The 17422-nt window shown below is 41.3% G+C and overlaps 1 protein-coding gene across 2 annotated transcripts in view; it reads right to left on the bottom strand.

Moving 5' to 3' along the window:
- The window catches only part of LOC114251535 (protein Aster-B), a 46453-nt gene that overhangs the window by 21211 nt on the left and 7820 nt on the right, over positions 1-17422 (bottom strand). For both annotated transcript variants that reach the window (XM_028185823.2, XM_089737568.1), the window contains 6 exons: positions 14032-14104; positions 12334-12450; positions 10754-10901; positions 9530-9687; positions 8314-8466; positions 5507-5608 (listed from right to left, as the gene is read on the bottom strand). In XM_028185823.2, coding sequence (XP_028041624.2) covers positions 5507-5608; positions 8314-8466; positions 9530-9687; positions 10754-10901; positions 12334-12450; positions 14032-14104 — 751 coding nt within the window. The remainder of the gene's footprint in view (positions 1-5506; positions 5609-8313; positions 8467-9529; positions 9688-10753; positions 10902-12333; positions 12451-14031; positions 14105-17422) is intronic.

The following is a 17422-nucleotide window of genomic DNA, read 5'->3' as shown; positions in this document are numbered from 1 at the left end:
AAGTGCACAATGCTAATAGTTTTTTTAAATTATGCATTAAAAATACATTAAATCAATAAAGAAAACATCACACACACTACCATGTATTTGACACACACACATATACTCTTTATTTATTGTCAAACTTTTGTTATTGCTTATAGTCTGTAGTCAAATTGAGAATAGGTTAATATTCTTATCTTTAATATTACGAGTATTTGTCTACAGTGTAGTCTTGGCGAAATCTGTGACTATAGAAATATTATAATAGTCTTTGACAATAGAACCATAATAATGTCCAAATTTATAATTTTAATTAATTTTTAGTCGAATTTCGACTACTGCGGAAACACTAGTTCACTTTATTTATTTATCGCTTTGATGGGTGGACGAGCTCACGGTACTGTGGCTAGTTAAGTGGTTACCGGAGCCCATAGACATCTACAACGTTAATGCCGCCACCCACCTCGAGACATGTGTTGTAAAGCCTCAGTTTTAACAGTACAACGGCTGCTCGACCCTTCAAACCGAAACGCATTACTGCTTTACGGCAGAAATAGGCGGGGTGGTGGTGCCTACCCGTGCGGACCCACAAGACATCTTACCATCAGTATAAAAGTAACTGGTAGCCTAAAGGACTATAACAGACACGCGCAGTCGGGTAGGTGAGCTCACGGGCTCAACCTGAGAGAATTTGCTAACATTAGTCCTAGCAAGAGCAGTGCTTCGAAGAATCTACCACCGGATCGAAATCGCGACCCACTGAGAATATCCGGCGAAATACACAATGGGCTATACATTAAATTGTAACAATTAAAGGTTTATAATTCCAACGTAAACTTACATTTTTCTTCGATTTTCGTTTGATTATAACCATGCTTACTTACACGAAATGCAGCCGATAAATTGATAACGCACTTATCATATCACACGGACTCGATAACAATACGTTTGTAGTCTTCAGCGTATTGCGACGCGAGTATAAGTAAATAATCTTCATTTGTATAAATACAATTGGAAAACCAGAGAACTTCAACAAACGATCGAGAAACGACCGCTTGGATTGCGATCAAAGTGCATTTTTTAGTAATTTACTATAATTAGGTATACAAATAAAAGTCTGGACGATCGATATAAATTGTACTCTCATTATGAAAAACAATAGGTCTTTTTTCCCTTTCAAATTTACCCTCTTGTAAACGTTTTTAAATCGTAGACTTTAAAACCGAATTTAATTTAAAGATTAACACGAGCAGAACCGCGTCGCACCACTGATTGTTTTCAAAAACCTGCATTCTTTTTAATATTTTTTTATGTAACTGCGAACAAACGCAAACACGTCTGATGAAGCGGATCTTGGGAGACTGTAATTCAAATATTCAATCGCACAATCGTTACAATATTCTTGTTGTCAAGTAAAATGTATTTAAATTTGTTTTCGGCTGCGCTCAGTGCGTCGCCGCGCACGCCACCGCGCTGAGCAAATACTCAATATGACATTTTATACGATACGAAGGTTACAATTGTTCATAGATTAGTCAAACTACAAATAGAACGAGGTAATTGATAAACAACATACGTATGTGGAGTTTGCATTGTTTTGTTGCCAGTGTATGTGGTGAGACGATATTAGAACTGACATGATGTTGAGTGATCATTGAGAGTATACCGGGCACCGTTCTCGTCGAACCCGTCGCTGTGACGAAGAGCTCGGCGAGTAAATTAGTCCACAGACACAGCCCACTAAGTTTCTCGCTGGTTCTTCGCAGTGGGTCGCGTTTCCGATTCGGAGGTAGATTCTGCGGAGCATTGCTCTTGCTAGGACCAGTGTTAGCAACGTCCTCTGGTTAGAGCCCCGTGAGCTCACCTACACGCCCGGTTTAGCTGGTTTAACCCTCTTAGGTTATCAGCTTAGGGCCCATAGACAACATCGCAAACGCCGCTCACCATAAGACGCTACGGCATCGTCTTCGTTGGTCAACTGCACGTTGACCACGGCAGCATTGGATCCGAGTTTGATCCTTGTTCGAATTCAATGTTTTTGTAAAAGACATTTGGTATTAAGGGTCTCGGGGTATTACTAGAAAGCAATCATGGCTTTGGGTTATTTTTTTTATTTTTTTATTGCTTAGATGGTTGTTCGAGCTCACAGCCCTCCGGCTGTTAAGTGGTTATTGGAGTCCATAGACATCTACAACGAAAATGCGCAACCCATCTTGAGATATAAGTTTCAAGATCTCAGTATAGTTACAACGGCTGCCCCACCCTTCAAACCGAAACGCATTACTGCTTCACGGCAGAAATAGGCAGGGCGGTGGTACCTACCCGTGCGGACTCACAAGAGGTCCTACCACCTAGTGGCGCAATAGCTGAATTAAGCTGAACGACGATACCGATTTGTGCCGGCCTATAACTCATTTCTATTAACAATCGAGATAGATTTTATAGGGAAGACAAGAGGAAGTTTAATAGTCAAGGTGATTCTTTTTTTTTTATATAAAAAAACTGTATTACTTTGAGGATCGGGTCGGGGGCGACCGCGCAGTTTGACCCGCTACGGATGATGGCGCCGCCGCAGACAGAAAGGCGTTGATAAGTTTGTTACGTCTCTCCTCGCGTCGTTTTCTCTCTGCTGAGGATAATGACCATAACATTTGGACAGGATTTTTTTTTTTTTATTGTCCTTCCAGCGTTACCGATCATTAGCCGCGAAAACCGAACAATTTGCAGCAAATATCGTCATAGGTGTCGAACCTTAGCGCAAATGGACATTACAGGCGACAGAGATGTTCATCGCCACACACGACCCACCCGCCCCGCGTCCTTTCCCGCGTCGGAGGCCCCCGGACCTCACGTCATTTCGGCGAAGAACGCGGATAAATCGCTGTTAGACGAGAATGCACTGTCTGACCACTGTCCGAGCTCCTAGGGACCAGTGTGCTTAGTGCGAGTTTTTAACGTTCTCGATAGCGTAAGAGTTACCTGAAATTACTATGCAGCTGGAACAGTGCCCCTAGCGGCAAACATACGCAAACGTTCCAACTCCATACAAATTTGAGTTAACTTTTACGTTATCGAGAACGTTAAAAAACTCGCACTAAGCACACAGAACATTGTTGACACACACCGGTATCACTCTTGTGTCTGCACGCCGGGCCGCCAATAAATCGGCGTGGGGAGACAGTTGACTTGGCTCATCAAACACAACGTTATCTTGAATCGCAGCGCGCTGTTACAATTCTACATCCGCGCTGTTCCGACCGCGCCAAATCACAAATGACTATTTACATAGTACACGATTAGTTTTTAGTAAATTAAAAAACATTACCTGTGTGCTTGATGAGAGTTTTTTAACGTTCTCGATAGCGTAAAAGTTAACTCCAATTTGTATGGAGTTAAAACAGCGCCTCTAGCGGCAAACGTAGGCAAACGTTCCAATTCCCAACAACCCATCTTGGGTTGGACGAGCTCACAGACGTTATTAAGCGCTTACCCACCACCCACCTTGAGATATAAGTTCTAAGGTCTCAGTATAGTTACAACGGCTGCCCCGCCCTTCGAACCGAAATGCATTACTGCTTCACGGCCGAAATCGGCAGGGTGGTGGTACCTCCCGTGCGGACTCACAAGAGGTCCTACCACTAATAATTACGCAAATTATAATTTTGCGGGTTTTTATTTTTATTACATGATGTTATTCCTTCACCGTGGAAGTCAATCGTGAATATTTAAGCATGTTTTGTACGTAGAGTATTTTTGTAGTGATAATTGTTTTTCTTTTATTATTATAAAATTTTGTATTCTTGGAAAGGATGGTGATACTTGAGGTGATCACATTGTAATGTTTGTTGTATTCCATAATTTGTAATTTATATATCGTTATATATAATTTTCTGAACTGAATGGTACCCTCGAGAGGGGAAAAGATTAAAAGGACGACCGTTCCAAAGATGGGTAGACGATATAAAAGCTGTTGCAGGCTCTCTACGTGGAAGAGGAAATGCCACGACCGGAACTTATGGCAGGATTTGGGGGAGGCCTATGCGAAAGCAAAACAATCTTAGCCGATGTCAAATGAAAAGAAAAATGTACCTAAATATAAATTAAGGTTGTTAATAAAGGCTTCTTTATCTTTATCTATATATAATTTTCTTGAAGACCATTTTCAATATGTTTATAGAATTTAAATTTCTTGTTTTAATTTTTTACTTAGCATCTCTTAGGCTAATGAGGCATAGGCTAAAGGCGAAACAGAAGATCTACACGTAAGGGCTATTCCACTCCTGTGCTGCGTAGTTTCAATAAAGATAACTGTTGCGTGAAACTATTTATTTTGTTAATCCTTTGACTGCCGTGTACGTGTAACCGGTGCCCTACGCGACGCAGTGATGTAATTATGTCGATTTCTGTTAATAAGCGCATGGATTGCCTAGCTTGGCCTTCCTTTGTTCGTTAATTAATGTTTTAGTTTTTGACGTGACAACGTCTTATAATTCGATGGAGCCGGCATACGCCTGCACGAAAAAACATGACTCATGCGGCGTTACCTCGCTCTGAGGCGTAATCGCGCAACGAGCGACAAAGAGGCACAATCGGCCTCCGCGTTCGGCAGCGTTCGACATCTGTCTATCTCCTACTTGAGTGAGCGATGCATCCGCGTGGACAGCTGCTATACAATAATACATTTAAATGTTTTCGTCAAGTATGAAGTACAGTGAAAAGTGAATGCGGTGTCAATTGTCCATACAAAAAATCTATCAAACAAATAAAATTAAAATTTTCTTTTGAAAAATGATACAATTCCATCAGTATTTTCTTATGACGTTGTCACGTTCAACTATCGTCAGTAAACTGACTTTACAAACAACCGATTTTTTTTAGGTCCCCTAGAAATACGATTCATTTTCAGTATCTTCGGATTTGTTTTTCCCAGTCTACTAAATATTATAGCGCTTTATTTTGGAGCCGGAATATTTAGTAGATTCTGGGAAAGACCGCAATCCAGGCGTTTATTAACAGAAATAGACATAATTACTTCGGTGCGTCGCGTAGGACAGTCAAAGAGTTAAGTAATAATCGAACCAGTGCATTGTGAGTGTGACAGAGGCGTGGTGGTATACTTGGTATCGTCAAACCTTCCTCACTGGAGGTCCGCTCGCGACTTTCATTCTTCAGAAACTGCCTAATTATAGTTTACGCTTAATTAGCAAAATCTAAATGAATATAATATATAATCAGTCGACATGTACGTGTGAGTACTAATATTAGTTTTCTGTAGATTAGATAAGGCTCGGTATTTGCACAGAGTATCTCGGAAGGTCGCGAAATCGGGACCGAATGTTGCTGGACGACGACAATGTCAATGCCAAAGCGCGCTCGTCATCTGACATTAAGCATTTAACATACCTTCAAGATTCCCCCTCATTAGCTGTCTGACCCAGGTTACTTAACTGCGGGCCCGGATTCAATCTGTTAAAATCTACTAACCAAAGTTAGAGCTAATAAAAAAGCGTACATAAACAAATACCTTATCGGCGAGGTCGGGCGGTGCTGCCGCGTCGTCGGCGCCCTCCCTCATGTACTCCTCGTCGGAGTTGAAGCCCAGCTCCTCGCCGTAGCAGCTGTGCACCTGCACACAGCACGACACAGCTCAGCACACAGCGCGACACAGCACGACACAGCGCATCTATTCGATTCGGTTTAGTTTTCGGAAATTGGGCGTTTATGGTGGTCACAGCGCATAAGTCGACGCGCACGTTGTGCGACGCGCGTCCGATTATAATGCGCAGTGTGCGGGGCGCGCCTGACCTCGGCGGCCGGGAGGGAGTGGGATCGCTCGTAGCACCTGTACCCATCATACAGCACAAGATATGTGGCAGATGCCTGAATCTCGCTTACGACATTTTCAAGATAAGCTTGCATATATACAAGTTCCGAACAACAACATTCGGACCGTCGGTCTACAGAGCACTATCACCCGCTCGGGGGAATCTTCCACTTCTCTTCCCGCCGTCGTATACTTCCATACACCTAACTTGTTATGAAGGACAACACCCGATCCGGTGTATTTGTCGAATGTATGTAGCAAGTGTCCTAACCTAGTTGCTTTTATTAACAAAGAATAAATAATGACATATTTATATCATTCCTTCGACTTCGGCATAAATAAATAAAACGACATTTACAATTCAATTTTTTTTCTTTTTTGCCTACTTATGCTGGTAGCCTTGAGAGGCTATTTCAGCTTCTCCTTGACGTGTAGGTGAGCTCACGGGGCTCAAACCGGGAGTGTTGCTAACACTGGTCCTAGCAGGAGCAGTGCTTCGCAGAATCTACCGCCGGATCGGAAACGCGACCCACTGAGAAGATCCGGCGAGAAACTCAATGGGCTGTGTCTATGGGTTAATTCACTCGTCGAGCCCTTCGTCGCAAGCGACGGGCTCGGCGAGGACGGTGACCGGTGCTTGTGGTACCTAAAAGCACAGCTAATGGCTCGGGAAGATCCGGAATGACGTGTTTAGGGCGCTGGGCGACGTCGACTGTTTACCATTCGGTCCACAGGATCGGGTATGGGACGATTCAATCTCGTCGTGTATTGACTTTACATTTCTTGACATTGAAATCGATTTAGTAAGATTTAATAAACTATATTATTGATGAGAATGATTTATGGGAACTCTTGCAACTGAACACATATATAATCGACAAATGCTACTTCAATTACATTTGCAAATACCAACGTAAGCAATTACGAACGCCCACTAATAACAGCAAAATAATTAACCCTTTTAGTGCTTATATTTTCATATTTTGCATAAATTACTAATTTTTCGAAAACTAAAAAAAAACTTATAAAAAACTAGCTTCAAAAAATATATACAAAAATCAATGCTACTAAATTCACAGCAAAATAATTATAAATGGGTATTTATAAATGTTATTAATTTATTCAAAACGTTACACACACACGTGATAGGAAAAGTCCGTACAGATCGATACCTAATACCTATAACTGCGCAATTATAATCAAACTGCGCAATAGTCGATATTGCGACGTTGCGCACTTTATACGCGTTAATAGAGTCGATCTATCGACGGTTCCCGCTCAAAGGGTTAAAAAATAATAAATTATAAACTAACTAGAAAAATTACCTTAACACATCGACCGAAATTGACAATACGCACCCGCTGCGGTCGTGATACTGCGAGTTCACAACACGATAGTTGCAACTAGGGTTGCCACCCGTACTTTGTAATAAAGTATTGTACGTTATTTCAGGTAATTGTACTCTATACTTTACGTGAACAATAAAGTACATGAAAATACTTTATTTGGCATGATTTGGTTTCTATGGTATTTTGAAAAGTTTGTTCATAATATGTATTGTTTCGTTATAACGAAATACATCGATTGCTTAATCGATGTCGTCACACGCCAACCCCAAATCACATAAGCATTGGTTTTTCAAATTGTGAAAATAGCTAAAAAATAGCTGAAAATAGCCGCTGCCTACCGTGAAAGTAGTAGTAGTAGTAGTATTTAAACATAAATAATAATAAATAATAAAATGTACTTTATTTTAATACTGTGTACTTTTTTCCCATCTTTATAAGCCAGTGTAATTTATCTGCAAAGAAAGGTGGCAACCCTAGTTACGACGTCGAAATAAGATCACAAAAAACAATGAATATCTTTAAGGCCATTAGGGGGGCCGGTCCCGCTCGAGCCGTATGAATTTAGATTTGAATTTAAAGTGCCTCGTATTATTTTGAAAGTCTAATGTCGGAGGGAGCGTGCAGGACACTCAAGGTTCGTTATCGCGTATCGAGAGGATTGCACTTGAGCCCTTTCGGTTACGGCACGGTACGCGGTGTGCGGTTGGTCGGGTTATTGTCATGTCAACGCGACTTAGGTGTTGTCGTTCAATGTTCTAACTCAGAATCCTATAGATTCATCTTCGTTTCATTTTTTTAATATCATTTCAAATTACAACAGTGCCAAAGATGTATTCATTTTAATAAATAAATACATGAACTTTCTACATTCAACCGATGTAATTCCTATTGAAGCTTCGACCTAATCTAATTGTACTTACTTACAGGTTGTTCTTATTAAAGTGTAGCCTTATTGAGGCTAGTAAATAATGCATACATAGATATCATTAACGGATACATTGAGCATTACCGAGCTCCGTTCCGCCGGCACTGTTCTCTCTCATTGATTGTATTATACTTCGACACCTCACACGCGCAGACCCCGCGTCTCCCTCTAGGACACTACACCACTAACTAGACCCATAGAGTGGTGGTATTGTTACGCTAGTAGTCACTGACCCACTGCCAGATCTTGTGGCTGGTGAGCGGCTGGTCCATGAGCGCGTTCTGCCAGATCCGGAACAGCATCAGGTAGGCCTTGTCCCTGCTGGAGATGGACGTGAGGAAGTGCTTGTCCTTGTCCGTGCACACCAGGATGGCGTTGGGTATGACCTGCAACACACAAACTTCTTTTTTTATTGCTCAGATGGGTAGACGAGCTCACCTGGTGTTAAATGGTTACTGGAGCCCATAGACATCTACGACGTAAATGCGCTACCCACCTGAGATATAAGTTCTAAGGTCTCAGTATAGTTACAACGGCTGCCCCACCCTTCAAACCGAAACGCATTACTGCTTGACGGCAGAAAGACACAGGGTAGTGGCACTGCTGTCCTCCATGAGCGACGGTAACCACTCTCAATCAACTGGGCCGTATTCTCGTCTGCCTAAAAGGGCAATAAAATATTCGGCCACAATTCAGTTTAACCATATCTTTGTACGTATTAATCTAATTTATATCTTCTACATCTGGTGCCGAGTGGTTTTGCAGTCCACGGACATCAACAACGTTAATACCGTCACCCACCTTGAGACATGAGTTCTGTGATACAACGGCCGCGCCACTGTTTAAACCGAAACGCATTAATGTTCTGCGGCAGAAACATCCAGGATGATGGTGCCTCCCGTGCGGGCTCCGATGCCCCACCACTGCCACGAATGCCGCCGTGAGCTAAGAGGGTCCTGTACCACTATCCGGTCTATTTCTACAGCACGTCTACCAGCTTCACCAGTGAAGATGCATTAGACTCTTTTAACGTAATTTTAACCAGTTTCAGAACATTCGATTGACTTGACAAGTTCCACGCATCAGGAGCTTATGACAACACAATTGAAGACATGACTGGTTGAAGGGGATATGATACAATTTGTTAATTTTGAGAAAACGAACAACAAACTTTTGCTACTTGTCCTTTTCTTTGGACATAACTCCTTCATCACATGCAATTTCTTTCTAAAAATAGCCTTAACTTTTAAGGTCTAATATGGTTTATAGGCACATAACCTACATTCAATGTAAAGACTCAAAAATCTTAAAAATTGTACTCATCCACTCATGTTTTCAATTATATTACTTCGGTATACTATTCAATCGCGTAGTTTTTTAAACTGCATTAATCATTTTATAACGGAGACATCAGCCTCGCGTGCAAATCGTCCCCCCACAAATACGCACGAGAGCAGTCTTCTCCTTGGTGATGGCGGTGACGTCCTTCCACCGCAGAGTGAGGCTGGTCTCCCAGCCCAGGATGTACGCGTAGAAGCACAGGTAGTTCTGCGACGCGTACAGCCGCCCCTGCGCCAGGATGTCCTTCTGTAGCGCGCACGAGTAGTCTGCGGACAGTTCGCTTTGGTCATGGGGGGGGCCGGCGAGGAGCACACTGGTCACGACTTCAGGGATAGCAAGCTAGGTAACCAACCTCATGTACTTAATATCGGCGTATGTCTGGCGGTCAGGAGGTAAAATGGCGGATGAAAGGCGATTGCATGCAGTAGAGATGCGAATGTTGCGATGGATGTGTGGAGTAATGAGAATGGATAGAATACGAAATGAATATCACTATCACTGGTGGTAGGACCTCTTGGGAGTCCGCACGGGTAGGTACCACCACCCCGCCTATTTCCGCCGTGAAGCCGTAATGCGTTTCGGTTCGAAGGGTGGGGTAGCCGTTGTAACTATACTGAGATCTTAGAACTTATATCTCGAGGTGGATGGCGCATTTACGTTGTAGATGTCTATGGGCTCCAGTAACCACTTAACACCAGGTGGGCTGTGACCTCGTCCATCCATCTAAGCAATAAAAAAAAAAAAAAAAAAAAAAAAAAAAAAAAAAAAAAAAAAAAAAAAAAAAAAAAAAAAAAAAAAAAAAAAAAAAAAAAAAGAATATGTTAGAGGAAGTCTGAAAGTGGCACCGGCGACAGAGAGTTGAGAAGTGCGCAGTGAGGAGTGTGATGAAATGTGGTTGGTAAGAGAGTGTTAACTATGAATGTAGAAGGATATAGAGGAAGAGGTAGACCTAAGAAGAAATGGATGGATTGCGCGAAAGACGATATGTGTAAGAGTGGAGAGAGCAAAGAAATGGTATATGATAGAAGAGTATGGACGGATAAAACATGTTACGCCGACCCCAGGTGACTGGGAGAAGGGCAGGAGAATGATATTTCTGGCAGTAAGGTGTATTGTGAGCTATAACGAATTTATACCACCATCTTATCTATTTTGACCCCAAACCAGTCGCCATTGAGACTTCCAGCTGTCTCCAGGGTTGAATCCGGTGACAACATACGAAGTTAGCTCGTTTGCCCATTTAACAATACAGAGCTGCCGGAGAGGAGAGACAGTGATGACTTCACCAAGAACTAGCAAAAAACTCAGCACGGCTCGTCACAGGATACGAACCCACAATAAGTCTCTCGTCGTCGGGCAAGTCCTTGAACAGTCTCTTGAAGTCGTCCAGCTTGTTCTTGTACGTGGGGTACAGAGAGTTGTACCAGCTCTTCTTCTTGGTCCTGGTGGCATCGGGGCCGCGAGGATTCGGCGTCGACGTCTGAAATATTACAGATAACATTTTACCAGATTATAGGTGTCGTGAATATAAGAAAAATAGAAAGAGCGGTGATAATCTATTCACTCTGCACTACCTTTGGTTGACTGGTAGAGAATGCCTTAGGCATTAAGTCCGCCAATGTAAATTTTACATGAAGTGTAATAAATAAATAAATAAATAAATGAATAATCTTGAAAAATTTGTGGTGATTGGCTAGATTGCAGGCAAAAGATCTAGTGAGCGAAATCTAATGCGCTTATCCGATCAAATCCGCTCACTCTGGATACCACAGTCTAACATGGCGAAACGTCATCCAGAGAAGGATAATGGGAGGAGACGGTCACGACCCTCTGACATAGGAATGCGACTCAGAAAGGAGGAGGTGTCGTGTCTGTTGATTTGCCTTTGCTCCACGCGACAGGGGAACAAGGAATCGATGCGGTCTTTTGCAAAAAGCTACTGATTCTCGGTAGCATTTTAAAATCAATATCATAGCTCGTATAACTCGTATCTGGAGCCGCGAGCAGTACTTAGTGCAGAAAAATAAACGCATCAAATTTTGCTGCCAATCTAGAGTTACGATGATCCTACTGAACGGATGTCATAATCATTGTCCAAACGACAAGACTCACTATCGGTTCAAGGTTAGATTGTGAATTAAAACGCGAGCGAACTACGGAAATGCTCATTACTATGAACATTGAATTGTTACATTCGTATAAGATGTAAATTATGGAGATCGAACTTATATCTCAAGGTTACCTTCGTCGCCAGATCAATGAAGAGACTATCTTGTCCGTCAAGTTTAAAACTCTTAAATATTGCAGACGTATCGAGTCCAGTCAATGGCATTCGGTTCTTTTCATTGGACAATTTCGAGATTATGACTAGTACGTGATAAACGTAGGAAGGTGCTGTCCATAATTCAGTTCCTGATGTCTGTATTACAACAGCAAATCAGGGTGTGAAGGAACGATGAAAAAACGTGTGTGATCAGGTGGTACTCGTCAGGAATAAAGTTCCTTATTAACAGTAATGTGTCATTAAAATTTTAAACTTTAGACAGAGAGAAAGAAACAAAAAGGGAGAAAGAGAAAGGAAGAAAGAGAAGGGAAGAAAGATAGAGATAAAGTTGAATAGACGTTTAAAGCATAACGTTTTTTAAAGCTTAAATCAATTAACGCGCAAAGTCAATGATGAAATTTGCTATAATTTTTTGCGTTGTGTGGTATGACCTTACATACAGTTATATGAATGATTTACTTAAGCGAATAGGTGATTAACGTCAAATCTACGAAACCCATGTCTGAATCATTTCATCAAATCATCGTCAGTTGGGGGACCACGACTAGACCAGACCAGACCTACAAACGCCACCTGGAGACCTGAGGTATCGGAATCTTAATTGCAACATAGTAATTGTTTTTATTACCTTGGAGTTGTCAGTTTTGAGTGAGGGCGAACTGATAACGGTGACCGCCTCATTGCTTGAGACAGAGATATTATCTCCACCTGTGAGGCTCGGCAAGTTGAGGGAGGAGTCGCTGGTCTGTTATTATTATACAAGTAATTAGATAATATGCTATACAGTTCAACATCATTATTATGGTATGTTATGTATTTTTATTTCAGTAAAGAAATCATGCATTTTGTTAGTAAGTGTTACTTATAATCTATCATCATCATCATTCTCCTGCCCTTCTCCCAGTCACCTGGGGTCGGCGCAACATGTTTTCTCCTTCCATACTCCTCAACCATACACTATTTCTTCGCTCACTCCCCTCTTACACATATCGTCTTTCACGCAATCCATCCATTTTTTCTTAGGTCTACTTCTTCCTCTAAAGCCTTACTTATAATCGATGTTAGTAAACTTAAAAATCTAGCACTTAGCTATTTGACTATTTATTATAATTACTTTCTCAAGTGCCTGCTGCAAAGACTATTAATTAGTCGTCCCACGATCTTGCTCGATAGATTCAGAAGACAGAAAATTGTATGATCGAATATTCTGAATACAATATAGTTATTGTGGTCACGAAAGACTCATGAAGTTAAGATAAAGACTTAGCAGACCACTAAGTCTTTGTCTTATAGAACATCGATAATCGTACGCTCTTACGTGAGAGTTCTAGTATCGTTGATTTCAATAAACGATGGCGACCAATGATCATCAGAGAAGCCTAACGCTCATCTATTTTGATGTTAAGCACAATAGAAAAGGATGGTCACAGCATTTTAACAAAAAAAGGCGTATTCTGAGGTTCATATTGATACAAAACCAAATGTGTTTGGGAGTCAGTAGTGTCACCTGTCAGCGATGATATTGTTAACAGCATTGACAACGATTGGGTTCAAACAACGTGCTTATTTGCCGGTGAACGAATATAAAATAGCATTTACTATATTACATTTCGGGACATTACACAAATCGAAAGAAACCGACATTTCTGTGACCTCAAACCTAATGACAAGAAATAGAGCAAAAAAATTGAAGCTTCCAATAATCAAGTTAATGTGAGCTTTATTTCGATAGGATTTGGAGCGGACTTCGACTGGATAAGTCACTTTTAAAACAGAATTACCTATACAAAATATTATCGTTACGTCTAATTTAATTCTTCATGAAATAAAATTTGACCACATTTCGTAGAGCTTAGCGTTGTCGAAGAAATCAAACATTAGGACATCGGCCTCCAGTGTTTTAATGTTTTGGTCTGATAAATAATGAAGATGGTTTGACACACGAACAGCAGACGCAAGAGACGCAAATTCCGCGGAAACCGGAAGCTGGCTTTTTTATTTTTATTGCTTAGACGGGTAGACCAGTTCACAGCCCAACTGGTGTCAAGTGGTTACCGGAGCCCATAGACATCTACAACGTAAACCCGCTACCCATCTTGAGTTATGAGTTCTAACGTCTCAGTATAGTTACAACGGCTGCCCCACCCTTCAAACCGAAACGCGTTACTGCTTCACGCAGAAATAGGCGGGGTAGTGTTACCTACTCGTGCAGATTCACAAGAGGTCTTACCGCCAGTAAGGCTTATTACGAGGCGCTGCAGAAAGTGGCACAGACAGCGAGGGGGAGGCGGTTATGCTGATAACGCATTATGTTCTTTTAGTTTACCTTGTCATTGTCCAGAGCTTCTGTGGCGCTTTCAAAGTTGCGAGGGGAGGGCGACGGCGCGCGGGACACGTTTCTGAAATATCACAATCAAGTTTATTAGGTTTTAATAGCTCGCATTCTAATTAAATTTCTTGTTAGACTACAAGTCAGTACCTACGTTCCATGGTCGGGGATCTTTGCTATTGTCATAGACCACATTTCGTGATACGTTATTCGTCACGTTGATAGCCTTATATTTAATCTATACATATAAATAAAATTGGAGTGTCTGTTTGTAATATTGAAATAGCCTCTTTTCACTACATGCATATGAATATATGGTACATACACCAAAATAACATTTTGTACAATTTTTGTCTGTCTGTCTGTTTGTTCCGGCTAATCTCTGGAACGGCTAAACCGATTTTGACGGGACTTTCACTGATAGGTAGCTGATGATATAAGGAGTAACTTAGGTTACTTTTTTTAGACTAGCTTCGCCCCGCGGCTTCACCCGCGGTACGACATAACAGCGGCTAATATCGCGCGGCTCAGCTATCAATAATAGAATTTAATGTTTCCGAAGCGAAGCGAGGGCGGGTCGCTAGTTGAAAATAAAATTGAGTTTCGATTGACTTAACGTTTCCTTTTGTACATGACTGTACGAAACCTTAACCTTGTCTCGACAGCAGAAGGATATTATTGATGTAACGGCATTTATCAGCTAAATTTATAAGATACTGCATTGCGGTAACTACTTTGGACCAATAGGACGATGACGATAATTTTATTGTAATAATTCGGTGTTCCCGACGGACCAACTGGCGTTGAGCGATTCCCAAAGTTCAATAAACACGGAAAATCAAAAAGTTTTTTAATTCGAGTAGGCATTCACAACCGATTTAAATCGTCACAGCTTTACCGCCGATTCGGAGTGTCCAGTTTCACCATTGCGTAGAATGGGCATGGAAGTCATGGTCTAATATTTTTTCGTTCTAAATATAAATTAATCACGAACAAATTCACCAAAAATTATTGAGTTACTAAATAAAAATGTTAGAAAACAATGATGTTCTACCGCTGACAATGATTAAAAGAACGGCGCGCGGCCCAAATAAGTGTCAACGGAAGAAAAGAGTATCCCTTTATTTCTGACCTTAAATAAAATATAATATAAGAGAAGACAATAGAAACACAAATTTAAAAATTTTTCACAACCTTAGTAGACCTTGAGAAGAAAATCACGAACAAATTCACCAAAAATTATTGAGTTACTAAATAAAAATGTTAGAAAACAATGATGTTCTACCGCTGACAATGATTAAAAGAACGGCGCGCGGCCCAAATAAGTGTCAACGGAAGAAAAGAGTATCCCTTTATTTCTGACCTTAAATAAAATATAATATAAGAGAAGACAATAGAAACACAAATTTAAAAATTTTTCACAACCTTAGTAGACCTTGAGAAGAAACACGCGATTGACATTCTTATCGCAGCTCAAATTTGTTTTCTTATTTCATACTACATTACATTTACGATTAAAACTCATATACGCGTTGGAAAATCGATTTTCATTAGTTGTTTGATTTTTTCTCAATGCTTAAGGGGTATTTTCCTTGCTTCATCGCTGGTAGTCTAAGGGGCTATTCTAGTTTCTCGCGGACGGGTAGGTGAACTCACGGGCTCAACCTGAGAGAATGGATCGGAATTGCGACCTATTGAGAAGATCCGGCGAGGAACTTAGTGGGTTACGTCAAGGGGGATTAAGTGGGTGAATGAGCCCCAGGTATATGAGGATTTAATCACATACCGGAACGAATAAATATCATAACATGGACACTTTAAATATGCGGTAGGCAGCGGCTTGGCTCTGCCCCTGGCATTGCTGAAGTCCATGGGCGACGGTAACCACTCACCATCAGGTGGGCCGTATGCCCGTCTGCCTACAATGGCAATAAAAAAAAAAATAGGTAGAATTCTGAGTTGTATTGTGTAACGACCTTCGAACCGGACCGCATCATTCCTTTACGACACAAGTAGGAAGTAGATATGAGACAGTGAGACATTTGCGATTGCCATGTTCTTCAATAACTGTCTAATACCAGACGTACCTTGAAGTTTCCATGCATACGTTTAGACAAGCTCGTCGAACTGGGCAAAGAGTTCGACGTGCAACCTAACCCATACATCAGCCCGCTGAATTTCTTGCCGAATCTTCTCAGCGGGTCGTGATTCCGATCCGGTAGTAGGTTCATTCGCGAAACAGCTGCTCTTGAGTAGTTAGATCTCCTTTGGAGGCGCTCGGGTAATTGTTAGCAAATCCTACCCCTCCTAACTAAGCCTTTGCTCGTTCACCTGTGCTGGTGAAACTGGAAAGACCTTCGAGCCGCCAGCAATACTACTCCTTTAACAATATGCTTGCTTGCAATGTGCTATTTATCAGTACAAATCTGTACTCGGGTCAATAGTGTGTGTTGGCCGCTATCTGACAGACAATAGTCACACGTCGACCTTCGAACATAAGCGATGTCTAATAGATGCAATAGTCATTGTACGCACTTTAAACCAAAACACGCATTGTTTAATGACATTAATATTATGTAAACTATGCATTGCTTAGAGAGGTCTAGCTGGATGTGTAATGGAGAGCGATCTGTTCGTTTGATCTTTTTCGACTCGTTAAATCACTTTTCTTTTCGTTTTAAACTGTTACAGGCTAGCATTCTAATCACTCTCCAAAATCCCAGTTGGTATTACGTCAACGGTGATTAAGACGGAACAAAATTTCTTTTATTCCGTAGTACCTACTAAACTGGCCATTTGAGCCACTATAGGAACCGCAGCGTTAAAAATAATCAGATTTTGTTGTATATCTCTATTGAATATTTAATCGAGTTCCAAGAACCAAGAAACAAGGTAGGAAAGCAAAAAAAAATTGTCAAACATTTTTTCATATTTCTTGTTCCATTCAACACCACGCCACTAAAACTAGTTTTTTTTTAAATTAGTTCAGTTCTAGAGTCCTAATTTGAAAACCTGTCTTAAACAACATAATTAATAATGGAAGTTCGCTTTCGTATCGTCTCGGTAACGTGTCACCACATCGAGTTCCTGCTAGATCAGTTCACCACCGCCAAATAGGTATGTGGAGATATATAACGGCGGGGGAAAGGGAGGATCTTCCACCGAGCGGGTCATATTGCTCGGTAGACCGACGGTCCGTATGTTGTTGTTCGGAACTTGTATATATGCAAGCTTGTCTTGAAATTGTCGTAAGCGAGATTCAGGCATCTGTCAAATATCTTGTTCTATGATGGCTACCGCCACAGGTACGTTACAGAGAATATTGCGCTTGGAGACACGCATGACAGATCATGCCGGACGCTTAGGACTCCGCTCCAGTGTTCGATAA

This window comes from Bombyx mandarina, chromosome 23, assembly GCF_030267445.1.
Source record: "Bombyx mandarina strain Sakado chromosome 23, ASM3026744v2".
NCBI lineage: Eukaryota > Metazoa > Arthropoda > Insecta > Lepidoptera > Bombycidae > Bombyx > Bombyx mandarina.
This window is presented reverse-complemented; position numbering and strand designations above follow the sequence as displayed.